The 16,193-nt window shown below is 27.6% G+C and overlaps 1 protein-coding gene and 1 long non-coding RNA gene across 3 annotated transcripts in view; one reads left to right on the forward strand and one right to left on the reverse strand.

The window, feature by feature from the left end:
- LOC129964197 (uncharacterized) overlaps positions 1–11,046 on the forward strand; it is a 120,456-nt gene extending 109,410 nt beyond the window's left edge. For both annotated transcript variants that reach the window (XR_008784080.1, XR_008784081.1), the window contains 2 exons: positions 8,610–8,938; positions 10,713–11,046. This is a non-coding gene — a long non-coding RNA (uncharacterized LOC129964197). The remainder of the gene's footprint in view (positions 1–8,609; positions 8,939–10,712) is intronic.
- Positions 11,047–11,798: 752 nt separating this feature from the next.
- Positions 11,799–16,193, reverse strand: part of LOC129962729 (transportin-3-like) — a 49,060-nt gene continuing 44,665 nt past the window's right edge. Inside the window, exon 25 of the mRNA XM_056076683.1 lies at positions 11,799–15,760. Within this exon, the coding sequence (XP_055932658.1) occupies positions 15,700–15,760 (61 nt within the window). The 3' untranslated portion in view covers positions 11,799–15,699. The remainder of the gene's footprint in view (positions 15,761–16,193) is intronic.

The following is a 16,193-nucleotide window of genomic DNA, read 5'->3' on the forward strand; positions in this document are numbered from 1 at the left end:
GAAGTCAGAAAATAAATGAATTGAACATTTGCATATTTAATAATGCCATGATCTTAAGCGATTGATCTCCATTAGAAAGGTTTATGTACAATCAACAGAACTTAAGATAGACAATTCAAATAACATGGGTTTAATGTGTAATTATTTAGTCCAATAATGGACATGAAGTTATATCTAAATTATTTACTTGAAATTAAATATAACCAATATGCTCGGTGAACCCGCTGGTCGTCATAGTCGACTAGTAAGTAATAATTTCTAATTGTCTGTATCCTACAATTACTTTCGCTAAACGTTCCAACTCCGGTTTCACTTTAATTTATAAATTATGCTGGTTTTTATTTTCACCCAGCTACCAAAATGGTAAAAGCAAATTCCTTTTTAAAACTATATATGTTCAAAATACTTTCACAAGCTCTTTTTTTCCTCCGCCTTTCTGTCTTTCTAGTCGATATGCTATGCCGTATTCGCCATAGTGAAAATTAGTGAAATGGATTCTATAATTGAGACTAGAGGACTCTGTCGGAGGTTTTTTTTTTTTTTTTTTTTTTTTTTTTCCCTTAGAAAATATACAGGAAAAATGTATTTGGGAGATTTCTGTCGAAAATGGTTTCATTGGCGGACGGTGTGACGCTCATAGTGGGCAAGAGTTTTTCATTCAATAAACTGAAAAAATTTTAAGAAAAATTAGAATAGTGGTTGGGGTTAAGGAACTCTTTTATGGTTTTTGTTTATTGAAGAAAAGCAGTAAACAAGCGAATTTCTTGTACAAGCGGAAGGTAGGCGATCATTGATGGCATGTTTAGAGGTCATTTAATTTTCATTAAAAGCAAAAATTGGTAAAATCGTACCTAGGGCTCGGGCTGTGGAAGGTTTTTTGATTTCCCATATTTTTTTTAAATATAAGTATTTGAAATTTCCATTTGATTTTTGTGTTAGTATCCAGCTGCGTGTTTTATCAAGATAGTGCTTAAATTATTTTCAAAATAAATTGAATTAATAATATATAAAAATGAAAGACAAGTAAACGCTGTAATTAAATGTAATTTCATAAAATATTTTTATTCATTTAAAAATCTGATTGTTTACTCATGATTATTTGCAGTAACTAATATATACACGATCCATGCAGGAGAGTGAAATATAAATAAATAATTAAAATGCAAAATAAAATTACTTATCAAATAATTTGTAATTTGCAGCGTTAACTGAAGAAAAATATTTTCGATAAGGTAAAAACTATTCAAATGTTAATACTTATAGCCGAAATATTGGAACGTATATTTTTAAAGGAACAAATTCCTACTTTATTAAATATCGCTTTCTTATTAAATGAAGCGACATTTGCCGATGAATCATAAAAATTGAGAAAACATCGAAAATTAACTCTATTGTTTATTAGAAATTGAATCTTTATGCTTAAATAACAATTTCTTTGACAACTAAAAAATTGTTTATGTATTTTAATATGGATACAAAACAAGAACATTTAATTTGTCGAATATTATTAAGTTAAGCACAGATTCAAAGACTTTCAAAATCTCATAAACTTATTGACTTGACAAACATTGATTATAGTATTTGTAAAGATTATCATCTGCTAATGTAGTTTAAACAATTCAGTGTAGCGAAAATATCATCTTTTGGCGTATAAAAAAAAAGAGTACACAAACAAAAATGATACTGCAATGCATAAAACAGAAATGAATCAAAATTCAAAAACTTGATTAAATTCTTCTGTAAGCGTAGTTTAACAGCTTTGACTTTATATTGCTTTTCTTAGTAGATCTAACTCTTTCATAAAATTCCTTTTAATACAGCTTTAGAGTTGATATTAATTTCACATTATTGTACTTTTTCTTTCATAAAGTAAAGAGTCGGAAAATATGTTTCAGTTTACCAGCTGTGGTATGTTCGCTTTCCGTTATAAGTAAATGCTCGTTTTATAAACATGATATTAAATTTCGTTTTTTATTTTTATTTTCTCGTATTACAAAAAAGCAAAGAAAAATTACTTTTGTGTTTTTAATGCTTTAGATATTAGAGTAAGAGAATAAATTAAATATCCATTCCAATTAGTCCCTATGGAATTCACTAATTGAGTTTTCCTTGTGATGATGATATTTCTTTAAATTTATACTTTCTTGCCAATAAAGTAAAAGAAAGAAAATATTGTAATCGCAAGAAATTTTGAAAAGATTTTGATAGATAATGGAATTTAGACATCATATAGAACATATACAGAAATATATTTTTACTTTCGCTTTTATATATTTGAACTTAGCGAAGCAAAGACATAATCAATCTGCTTAGACGAAATTTGGCATGAATCCATAACACGAAATTTGAGGAATCTGAATCGAATTTTGGACCAAATATGTTGTATGAATATATAAATTTGAAAATACTGTTTCTGCACTCATACTCTTTTTTCCAAAATATTATACAGTTACACGAAATATGTTCTATTTGCATTTCTTACTTTCTCTTATATAAGAAATTAATATGATTATTAAAAAAAAAAAAATTAGAACTCGAAATTTTGAGGAATTTATCCTTTTCAAATCTCCCTAATTCAGGAAGACTTATTTTTGTAATACTGTTTGCCAATCTGTCTATCTAACTCTATTAACTCAAAATTGCTAAAAGTAAGCAAATGAGATTTGGATATGAAGTCTATGTGCTAGATTCTTAAATTTTAATTAAATTTGTAACGAAACAAATTTACAAGAAATTTTATGTATCTCTGTCCGATTTCAAATGAATGCGACATTTATAAAATCCAAAGAAGCAAATGGATGAAATTTGGTATACATTCTTCAAACGAAATTTGAAGATTTCTTTCAAATTTTAAATGGGATGCATTCATCGGAAATCTCTCTGTTTAGCTGTTCGAATAGAAGCGTAAACGATAACTACAAAAAATAAAGAGCTAGAAGAAGGAAATTCAGCACACAGATTTACTATTTAAAATGTAAATCAATATCAAATTTTAAACAAAAATCTTTCAAGGGGTTGATCATCTGCCTACATTTTCGAACTCATATAGCAACGATAACTAAACAATGCAAAAACTTAAATAAGTTAAATTTTACACATTTATTTAGCATTTAAAGAATAGATACAAATCATATTTTAAATCAAATCCATCAAAGGGTTGAGTATAGGTTGGTCTGCATATTTGCAGATTTGGTTTGGTTTAGTTATATTAACGTCCCGTTTGAAGCAACACTAGGGCTATTTTGGGACGGACCTCGTAATTTTGAACCACAGTCAGATGACGAGGACGACACCTGAGCTGGCACCTCCCTCTCCAAGTCCGCACCACAAAAACGAGAGAAGCGTAGTAATACCAAATCCGTTTACACGATGGCTCTTCGGTGGAATCGGGTCTAGAACCTGGAAGCCCCCCCCCCTTCCCCAGTCCTGAAGAAGAGGTTTTACAACAGGCCACCAAAGTCCCTCCCCTCTCCACACCACACCAGCGGGAGGACGTTTGGTCATGACAAATTAAACGTGCAACAGACCCCCTTACACGACGGTTTTCTTCGGTGGAATCGGGTCACGAACCTGAAATCATCCGGTACCTAGCGACAAAGTGGCTGAATTTATTGTTAGAAAAAATCATGCTCTGCTTCCATGACTTCACTTCTAAATGAAATCACTTAAACAAATGATCTTTACTTAAATGATCCAAAAATGTGATAATCACGTAGCTACAAATCTGGGATATAAGCTGATTGCTATAGAGAAGTGAGCACTCTAGATATTTTATTAATAAAATTCTCTGTTCTCAGCAGATAATAACAGTGAATGCATATCACAGTGTTGAGCTTATTACATTCGCTTATCCAGTAGGGAATATTTCGCTCGCCTAAACATTTCGTGCACTTTTCTCCGTAAACGCTATTTTAATTCCACAACAGCAAGCGAAAAATGGATTTCCTAAAAGTTGTTAATTATAAATTAAGCAGCATCAGCAAGATTATAGGCAAATTTGTATTGATGAATGAAAGTAGATTTTCCCTCTTTTAATTTAAAATTTATATGTACATACATTTAAAATGAAACAAGGTATATATTTTCCTTAATATTATAATTATTTTGGATAGTTAATAGATTCAATAAAAAAAATTCCAATGGGAAAATAGGATTCTTCTTAATTGAATGTTTTTGAAATAAATAAGGCAGCAGTTACTACTAAAGGAAGCTTTTGAGACCGAATAAGCGTCGTTATTAATAATATAAGTCATTTTGGATATCATAGTGAAGAAAATAATTAAAAAATTATGAAGTATATTTCTGAACACTTAAAGCGACAAACATGAAATAACTTTATGAGTTGGATTAAACATTCAAACTCAGCATTTCCTTTTGTTAAGCTTTGGTGGATTTTAAGAATTGCTACTTTTCTAAAACACAAATTCTTTCGAAAATAAGTACTGGTTATTGAAAACTTTATTATAAACTTCCAATTTCTTTAAAAGGAAAATATTATTTATTTGTTCATCATTTTTAATATTATTTATTTACCACTGGTCTGTCAAATAACCTTTGTCAGGATCATGATACTGCCATCCTGAATATACAGGATTTCTTACTGATCTTGTCCAGAAATTAATTTCTAAGCTGCTAGAAATAGTCGCATACTTCCAGTAATAAAAAGCTGTAAATTTTGTACAAAATTACATTTTATATTGTTCGAGTCAGTAAAAAAAACGGTTTAGAAATTATTAAATTAAATCTTTTTACCTCGCCTGAGTAAAATATCTAGAAACACTAACGTTTTTAAAAAAGAAAAAGTTTCACACTTCAGTGACCAAAGTCTGGCCGAGTTATAAGGATTTGAAATTCATTTCTCAATCAATTACTTATCCAATCAATGGTTAGCTTGAAGAAATGTTAAATGTTGGAATTTTTTTGAAACAATCAATTAAAGAGGAATAATAATAATAAAAATAAAAGCTTCATTGATTGAGCAATTTTAGTTGTAGAAGTATGAAGCTTATCTTGTTCACAATGTTAATGTATCTAAAATATTATAATAAAATTACTAACAGGATGGGGGACCATATTAAAATAACGACCATATTTTTGCTACAAGTATATTTATTAAGTCAAATAACATGAAAAATATTTATTGTCACCATTTTAAGTGTTTTTTCAAAATGGAAGAATGCTCTTACTTCTAACAATTTAGAAATTGATACTTGGGCCGCACTTAGAATAGGCTTTTTATATTAAGAAAAATAATAAGATTGTCCTAATTTTTTTCCTTGTATATACTTGAAATGTTTTGTGTTTGGGTTCTTCTCCTAGAATTAGATCTAAAATGCAAATTAAATCTTGTATTTACAGTGATTTGCATTCATCCTCTCCTTCCTCACGTTTGAACATTTTTAAATGCAATTAGTTCGTTTAAACTCCGTATTTAATGAATGTCAAATAATCAGTTTTCATCATTTTAAAGATGTATATCTTACAATAAATTATTAGGGCTTGAAGTATATTATAATAATAATCAAAAAGAAAACTACGGCTGCCTTGGCATCCGAGCTAATTGGAAGACCAAGTTGCCGCAACAAATTAGATTGGACACTATGGTCAACACATAATAGCTTTCTACAACGAACGGCTCACATACAGGTCCCTCATACAGGATTTCACCCGTCATTGGTGATAGGCCCAGAGAGCAACACTACCACTTCTGGATATGTTATAAAGATAAGCAAAAAATGGAAAATTTAAATCCAGAGATAAAAATGTAACAAGATACTAAAGTAAGTACAAGTAGTACTCAAAATAACTTTACAAGTAATGTTAGGGCAGTCTGTTCTAAGATATTCCATATTTTAATCAATCATTAATATGATTGATAAAATAAGATTCACTCATAAAGAATCTCCTTTGAGGACAAAAATGAATTACTCTTATCAATAATAATGAGTAATTCATTATTATTAGAGTGAATAATAATGATGAAATACATAATGAATAATAATAATGAATTACTCTTATCAATAATAATGAGTAATTCATTATTATTATTCATTATGTATTTCATCATTATTATTCACTCTAATAATGAGTAATCAAAAATGAATTACTCATTATTATTCGGAACAGCATTTAATTACCCCTTCTTTATTGTATTTAAATACTCTTTTCCTATCATTTCTGACATGGATGTTATTGCCATTTGTAATCAGTAGGTACAATTATTTTGAATAACTTTGTGCGTTTTCTGCTTTTGTTTTACGTGCAAAATGCTGTTATTTTCTCCATAAATTATAGGTAAACCAATGGTGACTGCAATTGCATTTCAAAAAGCCGGAAAACTAATTAATTAATTAATCAATCAGTTAAATTTCGAATATTTCGGAATACTAATGCATACTAATCCATAACAATTTCATCAGCAAGAAAAAAATGAACAAGTTAAAAAAATATGAAAACTAATGATTAACTAATGTTTTACTAATGACAAATTCTGTGATGCGCATATATAGAGATTAGTTCAGTTTAATTATATTAACTGAAAACCGTTATAATAAAGACCGTTCCGTTGTAAAGCAACACTAGGGCTACTTTTGGGACGGACCTCGTAATTTTGAACCGCGGTCAGATGACGAGGACGACACCTGAGCTGGCATCCCCCTCTCCACACCAGCGGGAAGACGTTTGGCATGACGGATTTAACGTGCAACAGACCCCCTTACACGAAGGTTTCTCGGTGGAATCGGGTCTCGAACCTGAAACCCTACGGCTCAAAAGCCGAGACCTTACCACCAGGCCACCGCAGCCCTAGCGCATATATAGAGAATCCCCCCAAAACTGAACAAACTTTTATTTCCCTAAATATTACACCTCGATGCAATACTTTCAATTACAGTTTTATTTAATAAGATGGTCAATTGTATAAAAATAACATAGCTTCTGGGTAGGTTGATTCTAAAAAGTGTAAAAAAAATTATAAAGCCACGTAAGAATTGTCAGTTTGTAAAATGTTTCTATTACATTCATATACATATATCTATAAAAAATCTGTCTATAAAAATTGAAGAGATAATTCTCTGCAAATTTAGACGAAAATACTTATTTTAGAAGCTCAAATTTATTTAATACAGAATAACTGTGATATGCAAATATTTGTCCAATAATCCATCCATCATATCTTGAAATAAATTTGGTTATCACGCGTGTTGTTCACTTTGATTGGCCGACGATTGCGACTTCCAATATAATAAAGGGAAGAGAAATTTAAAAATTGAGTATTCAAAGTACTTTAGAGTAATGATGCAATCTCGGAATAAAAGAATAATAATAACAATCTTTCTTTCAATTGTGAAATTGATATTAAGTGTTTTAAAAAATGATTTTATTAACGCGGAACGTTTTGAAATTTTAGAAATGTAGCTGGAAATTCATTTAAGTATTGTTAAAAGAATACAACTTTGTATAGGTGTAGAATTTGTTCTTTTTGTAGCAGTTTTATAAAAAATTCAATTAATATCTTATTTGACCATTTTTCAAAATAAATTATTATTTTCGGATTAAGACCATTAAATAACTTATTGTGATGTTTATTTTATTTTTGAAAAATAACGCGAACGACTCGTTTAAACGCAAATCTGAGATATGAAAAAAAAAAAAAAAAATGCTTGTCAAATTTGCTTTTTGATATATCTGCAAATTCTATAGACAGAAGTGTGAAACTTCATGCTAGCATGGGTGATGCAATGAAAACATTTTGCTGATTCTCATTTTTTACATTATGGGAATGTATAAAATTTATTTATTTTTAAACTTTTCAGTTTTAATCTCCATAGCAGCCAAAGTGTTTTCCTACTATTGCCCAGCTTAGTTATTGAAACTTTGTAATTGGAAGCGTACATCCAGGTGCAATATTTAAAGAAATAACTTGTTCCAATTTTTTGTTCACTTGTTTCTCTCTCTCTCTCTCTCTCTCTCTCTCTCTCTATATATATATATATATATATATATATATATATATATATATATATATATATATATATATATATATTCAAAAACTTTATTTAGCAAAGCAAATGTGAATTTCGAATCTAGGATTTTTTAGTTGATTAACAGGCATTTGATCTATTGAACTAGAAAGGCTGCTTGGTGAAGATAAACAATGATAAATTATCAATAAAATTCTGCTTGATGTGAAATATAAGAATACTAATTGTTTTTGTGCAGTTTTTTTAAATTTAATAAATTTTCCTGTATAATTTCCGGTTACGAATAATGCACTCTTAACTGATTTACTTGGAAAAAGCAGATAAATTTAAATTCAAAATTAATTGTTTTTAAAATATGATTTATTCTTCCAAAATCATTTATTATTCCTAGGATTTGATTTAATTTATGAACAAATAAGTTTCAACATCAATGAAAGTGCGAAATAACTGTCTGTATCATGCAGATTATTTAAGATAGCTCATGAAGATATTCCTCTAAATAAGATTAGTGCTAAATAACAATCACTTGATTGATTCTTTTATTTCTCTTTCAATGTATGCAAGATGAATTTAAAAATTAAAACAATTTTGCAATATTTGAAAATAAAAACTTTTTTTCTTTTAAAGGTCATTCCACTTTTAGTTATCTCTGTATGTCCACAAAAGTATGAAATAAGGATACTTCAGTTATCAACATTGATGTGTCAGTAAGGAGCAAAAATCTTTGGTTCAATACAAATACGTCACCGACATACCCGATGGCAATTTCTGCAAGCCTACTTGAATACTATTCCTGAAATTTTACAGAGAGGAATACTAGAAAGGATATTGATTGCAATTTCTTACTTCGGTCCATCTGTAGAAAGAATCCAATTTGCTGGATCATATTCTATTTCCATGAGAAAAAGAAGCTGAGAAATATAATTTCAAAACATGAGTTCTCTGGTTTGACCAAAGTAAGGAAACATTTTCTCCTCCTTAGTTCTAAAAGTAGTTATTTTGCAAAAATTTATTTATTTATGTTCCTTTTCAATCTAGAAGTTAAAAGTTCTGAGTCTTGTTTTGACACCCAAGTTCTCTCCTTCATACAACTATTGTTATTTGTCAAGTTTCCAATTCACTACCCCTGTTCTGAGTTCCGTGTGGCTCCGTCTGACGAAGTAATGATGAGAAAACTAGTACAATTTCTTCACTGCACACAAGTCTTCTTGCTGGCATTAAGACACACTCGGTTTTTCTTGTTATGATTAAAATCCCACACATTCACAAGATAAAAATAGCAGTTATCATGGTGATAAGCAGTTTCTATATAAAAGTTGTATTATCCTTTAATTCTATTTCTCACTGGAAGAAACGCCTTAAGCTGTATTTACAAACTTTATGTGGAGTCCAAAAGATAAGATCCTTTATGCGGATTAATATATTTTGGTCCTTAAGTCATTTTATAAGTACTTATTAATATCTGTTTCGGAAAATCTCTATCACGGAATTAAATGTGTAAATAAAAGAATTAAATGAATAAAACGGGCAAATAAAAATATAATAACACAAAAAAAATCAACATTCTGCATTTGTATTTTTAGATACCTTTGGCATGTTAAGAATATGATTGAATATAAAACTAGGTCCAATTCGACAAAGGTAAGATATTTTATTATTAACAGCCTCGCGATACTTTACAACCGTTAAAATGTCTTTCGAAACAAGAGGGAAAAAATAATGAGTAGTATCATTGAATGCACTTACAACATTGAGCATAAAAATGAGAAAAAACATGTTTGTTTTTCAGCACTTGGAATTTCAATTTCTTTGTTATTCAGAAGTTAGTTATTTGTCTAACACATAAATTGTCTATTATTTCACTTATTCTAATAGAAATATTTATCAAAAATTACATTATGGCTAATTATTACTCAATATCTCAGCAATGAAAGTTATTGCTTCATTAGCTACAGTAGGATTCAAGTCATGACATTTGATAAAGATAATTCTTAACAGTCAAATTTTTCAGAATTGACATTTAGAAAATATGTAATAATTTTAGATGCTTCTCTACTAATAAAAATAAAATTTTCATGATTCTTTGATTAACAATCATCAAAGTTACAGTACTGTTTTCAAATCAATCTCACGAAATGTCTGCCAGCTGTTACATTAGTGAGCATTTTAATATTTAAAAAGAAATTTCTAATTTTTATTAGTCTACGGTATCCAATTTTAAGCATAATCATTATTTTAACTTTAGAAAAAAATACAGAAATTTCATTGTTAAAAAAAAAAAAAAAAAAAAAAAACTGGGATGCAATCACCCTCGGAAGGAGTACGATTTTTTTAACCAAATATTTTACTTTTTCAGGTATTTCAATTTGCAATAATAAATATATAAATCTAAAGTGAAGAGGCCCTTGTTATTAGCATTTCTATAAATATATACTTTCATTTAATCCATATCAGTTTTTAGTCATACGAAAATAACTTATTTAACTAGGACAGTTGATTAATCTTCACTATTACTCTGAAAACATAGAATATCTTATGTTGAAAAACAATTCATTTGAGATCTAAAAAAAGCAACATTTTATGAAGTGAGAGTATATTTATTCCTAATATAATATCAAGGAATTAAATAATCATATGTTAATTAAAGTCTAGAAAAATATTTTATTATTTTCTACAATAATAAACAGCTTTTTCTTTCAATTTAAAACTTACATAGAATGATTTTAATAGGAATCAGCATGAATCAACATAATCGAATCAGCAATTCTCATCCTGCCTCAGCATATGGGTAAACAGAACGACCATCAATCACATGCAGGCATGAATTAAGTTTGAGTTTTAATGCTCATCATATCCCGTTGTGGAAGCAAAGGTAACTGAACCCGTATAACTTAAATGTATTCACCTTGGAAACAAGAACCAATCTGCATATTCAAAGTCTTTCCTCCCCCACAATAAGAGTATAATATAAAAAAAAAATACTTTCAATAATTTCTTCATTATTAAATTTGTACATATAATAGACTAGCCAAACTGACTGTAATGATTCATGATCTCATTTTAAAATGATTTTCAATGTAACTTGATTTATAATAAATTTTATTCAAGCTAACAGTTTGTAAGAATTTTCTTGCTCCTTATTCTTTTCATTTCATGTACATGGAAATGCTTGTTCTCCACATTTCTACTCAAATACAAAGAATAAGCATTTTCTTTCTGGGTAGGGCATTGAGATGATTAACTTTATCTTAATATAGTAATAATTTCTTTTTTTTATTGAAAAGAAGGATAATTTATAATATTCCCCTCAAAATGCTTACACAATGCATAAAAATAGATTAAGACCAACAAAATATGTGGTGTTACACATGTTTGTAACTAGTTCTTAATTAGCTTCCTTTTGAAAATAAGCATAAGATAATAATATAAAACCATACTGAGATGTATTTAATGCATTGCTACAAAATCCCCAATTCCAATTTATAATATTTCATCTGACTTTTTATGATAATATTATGATAAAAATTTCAAATATCATGCATAGTAGTAGAACCTTTATACTGGAAATACATAAGCTATTAAATAATAGAGACTGTTAAGTCCTTGTGAAGACATGGTATCACTAAAATATAAAATGCTTTAGCTAGAGCCCAAAATATTAAATGAGAATAGATTATTTACTTCAGCTGTAAAACATGCAACCTAATCTTCAATTACAAAATACTAACAAGTATAAATTTAAATGTTTTAAAGCACCAAGCTTCTAAATGTGTTTTAAATTAACTTTATTTTAGGATTAAAACAAATATACATACACATAGAAACATTTCTTTTTTATTAACAGAACAATTTCAAAATACATAAGAAACAAAAAGAAATTTAAAGCACATCAAACAAACATCACAATCACAATATAAAGAGTTAAACTACTGTATGTACAATCCAAGCCTACAAACATGTACACATTATTGAGACTTGAACAAATAATTTACAAAGGAATATGAATGCTGTTACTACAAGCATTACACACATATAAACTAAAATTTGCTTCATCAATGACAGACAAATCTGATAGTCCATAATCGATTCGTAGAAAACATTATTAAAAATATGAACATTTCTTTTCATTTGCTTCCTCAGGTATATCAGCCAAGGCAAAAGTCTTTGTACAATATCAGTTTCTTTTTTTTTATTAGAATATTTTTCATCTCATAAGAATGAAGTTAAAATATGTTCCAAACATTCATTAAACTTGTATGCATCTCGTATCCAATTTTAAAGCACACTAACTTCTTTTGCACATCATTCATTCAGGAAAAAAAGTAAACAAAAATATTTGTTTCAGTTTTTTTACTAAGATTAAAAAAAGTTACCTAGAGACACACAGAAAATTGACATTTAAAATTTTAAGGGAAAGATCTGTTATATACATATATCACTGCTAGTTTCACTGTAAGATTTTTAACTACTCAAGCATGAAGTAGATTCAGTGAAGCAAGCCAAGCTTTCAAGACAGAATGAAGATAAATAACACATGGCTATCTCTAGGGTGCTGTAGCATGAATATGAAACAAATAGTTTATACATTATTCAAGACATGCCTCAGCATTGTAGAACCAAGAGAATAGAATTGCCAGAGCTTATAAAATGCTCCAAAGGATATTTACAGAAAGTTTTAAACAGAAAAAGAATATTTCTTGAAATAAAACATGTGTAAAAACACACATTTATATATTTTAAGAAATGCTTAAAGGATAAGAACAAGATTAAGCAAGTGATTTGTAGACAAAAGAAGTAAATCATTGACAGAACCAACTTCTAATTGATTTTAAATAGTTTGTTTAAAAAATTTCATTTGAATGATTTGCTGTCAATATTAATATGAAATTTAAATAAAATTACCCATATCTTTAGAATGCATAAATGAAACATCTTGACAATGTATTGTGATGCAATTAACTTTTTAATGCTAGATTATTAAATTAGTAAATAAATAGATGATGCCCAAACACATTACAATATTGTAAAATCGAAATCAAAGCTGAAATACAATTATAAAAATATAAAGATTGTTTTCCTTGAAAAGTCACAAGATTATAAGGAAACATTGCTCTTTTTTGGTATTTTGGATAAAATTGTAAGATAAATATCAATCCTTTTCTACAGTATATTCAAAATTATACAATGCTTACAAAGAACATTTAAACATAGTTTATAATATTAATATTTTTTATTATTCATTTTCCGATTTCTTTAAAAATATAAATTAAAGAACAGAAGAATTGCAAAATAAAAACACTTAAAACAAATATGAAACAATCAAAATTTTCTAGTTTATATTCATGCATTTGGCACACTTGAAATATTAGATACTATGCATTCAAAAATATACATATAAACTTTGCTAAAAAGAAGTTAGATTCTATTATCAATTCTCTAGAGAATATCCAAGGATAAAGGAAAATGTTGATAAATAATTCATATTTCATTGAAATGTTTATCCTTTCAACATTTTAATAAAAAATTTAAAAGTGAAATAAATGCTCTTTTAAGAAAATTTAAAGCTATGAAAATGCAGTTACGACCAAAGTTGTTTTATAGGGAAAAGCTAAATGGGGGGGGGGGGGATTGCATGAACTTTTCAGTTTTTTTTTAGTATGTGTGAAACAATAATAATAAACTGAAATCGCAATACAAAAATGCAATTATTTAACAGGAAACACTATGTCTGCTATAATTTAGGAATAGTATTTTTAGAAGTAATGCATAATGATCTGAATATTACTTTTTAAACAGACATTAAAAGTTTTGGGATTTTAAAATAGATTTCCTTTGAAAATTTTAGATGTGCAAGGATCCAAATAGCTCACTGATCTTAAAATTTATCAAAACAAGCTCAGTGTTGATCTTACACAGCACATCCAAATTGATATTTTCTCAAAATAATACAACAGAGAGAATATATATATATTTCAAAATGACTGAAAACTATAGGATAATAACAATTTCAGTATCAAATAAGAACCAAGAATTATCACTTAATCATTTGAATTGATTCTTTATAATATTTATTTAAAAGTTAATAAAGCTCTGTAATACTTAATTATATGATTTTTAAATTTAAATGTTTTGAAGTAAATCATTAAAAAAAGAAATATAAGTGGTAACGACATTATTAGATATTAAATAGTAGCAAAGATATAACCCTTCAGTTTTATGGCTTACTATTGTAACTTTATACCACATACTTTATAACCACATTTACAATAACTAAAATGAATTGAATAAAAATGCTCAAATATAATCTGAATTAGCAAATAGCTAACAAAAGTAAACAAACAGGGATAAAAATTATGCAGCCAAAACCAGAGGAGGATGGAGGGGTAACGATCAAGATCATGTGCAATGTAAATTTATGCCAAATTCGATGCAAATGTTTTATTTTGAAAAGAATGTTCAAGTGTATCCTCTAAAAGATGAGTTATTGTCAACTTGAAAATTTATTTCATTTTTGAGCAATTATCAGTTATAAAAATATTTCACATAGTGTGTTTCTGAAGTATGAGATAAATTTTAAAATAATTAAGTCTTATTAGTATTAAAATTTCATAGTCAGATTAAGGAAACCATAAATGTGTCAAAATTGCAGATATCAATCACTTTTTTCTTCCTTGTTAATATATCAAATTAGAAATAAATAGAAATACAGATATGAAATTTTTGTATATTATTAACATTCCATATGTAAAAATAATAATAATAATAAAAAAATACTCATATCGCACTTTTGGAAAAACGCAAGTTTTTAGAAATTATATCCATAGTAATAACAATTAAAAATCCCTGAATATAGTTGTTAGCACATTAAAAATTTAAACAATAATATTTACCTGAAATCAGAAATTTAAAATAATCATTTTTTAAAGCTGGTAAATGCATAAAAAAAATCAATGTTAAATGGAGCAACTTTTCTACATATTAGTTAATTTTGTTTTTCCATAAATATATATTGAATTTAAGAAAAAAAATATTACAATACAACATTTAAAAAAAATAAGAGGAAAAAAAAACACTTAACTTCACATCACAGATTAAATATATCACCTGTTAGCACAATACATTTGACATTTCTTAAACATTTTAAGAATTCAGAATCAAACATAACAAAATATTCACATAAAATATTTTTAACAGTGATTTCTGTCATAGTAATACTAAATAAAATGGAAACTGTGGTGATTCTGAAAAGCTGCATATGCAATGTGCAGAATCTGAACAAAAACTAAACTTTTTTTTTCATTGTAATTAATAAATCTATGACAAAGAATTAAGGAATGACAAATTCAAGTGTAAAATATAAATTAATTTTATCTGTGGGGTCACTGCATATCAGAAAGAAAAATAACTATAAAATAATTCCTAAAATGTGCTTTTCTAAATAATAGTCACTGAGGAAGACTTTGAAAAACTGAATAAGCTCATGAGATAAAACACAATAATTTCTCATTTCTGAGATAACAAGGAGACATGAAGACCCATTTGTTTTAAAAAGAAATCATAAAATGTTATGTAGTAATAACATTCACCACAGTTAGAAAAATTTTAAAGTCATCAGGGTCAAAATTAAATTAATAAATGAGCATTTAATTGAGTCAATCACCTTTTACAGCGACTAGTAAAATGTACTCAAGATGTTTATAATGTCTTTGAAGCAATATTATCTGTAGAGTCTGGCAAAGTCTCTTATAAGATTAAGAACTGTTTTCACATGTTCAGCACTGTAAATATAAAAATAAAAATCAGTCACAAAATAAATTTTCAATCAGTCAATAAATAAATTTTCAAAAAATGCTTATTCTACTTTTAATCTAAAAATATTATAAATAAATATGATTAAGTAACAGTCACAAATTAAATACAGAAATTCAAGATGAATATGTGATCTAACTAAGGGAAATTTAAGAAAAAATTCTACTTTTTTTTTATTGTTAATACACTGAAAACAACAAAAAACGTGACGATACAAATTAAAGAGATTGAAGCTCTACTATAAAACATGATAAGCTTTCAGGCTTGATTCATGAATATTTATTTTATTATGAAACTTATTCTTAATTATATTACAGTTTAAAGCAGTGTATGTGTATACACACACACAAAAAAAACCCCACATTTAACATTATCACAATGTACTTGAATATAAATCTAGTA

This window comes from Argiope bruennichi, chromosome 3, assembly GCF_947563725.1.
Source record: "Argiope bruennichi chromosome 3, qqArgBrue1.1, whole genome shotgun sequence".
NCBI classification, from domain to species: domain Eukaryota; kingdom Metazoa; phylum Arthropoda; class Arachnida; order Araneae; family Araneidae; genus Argiope; species Argiope bruennichi.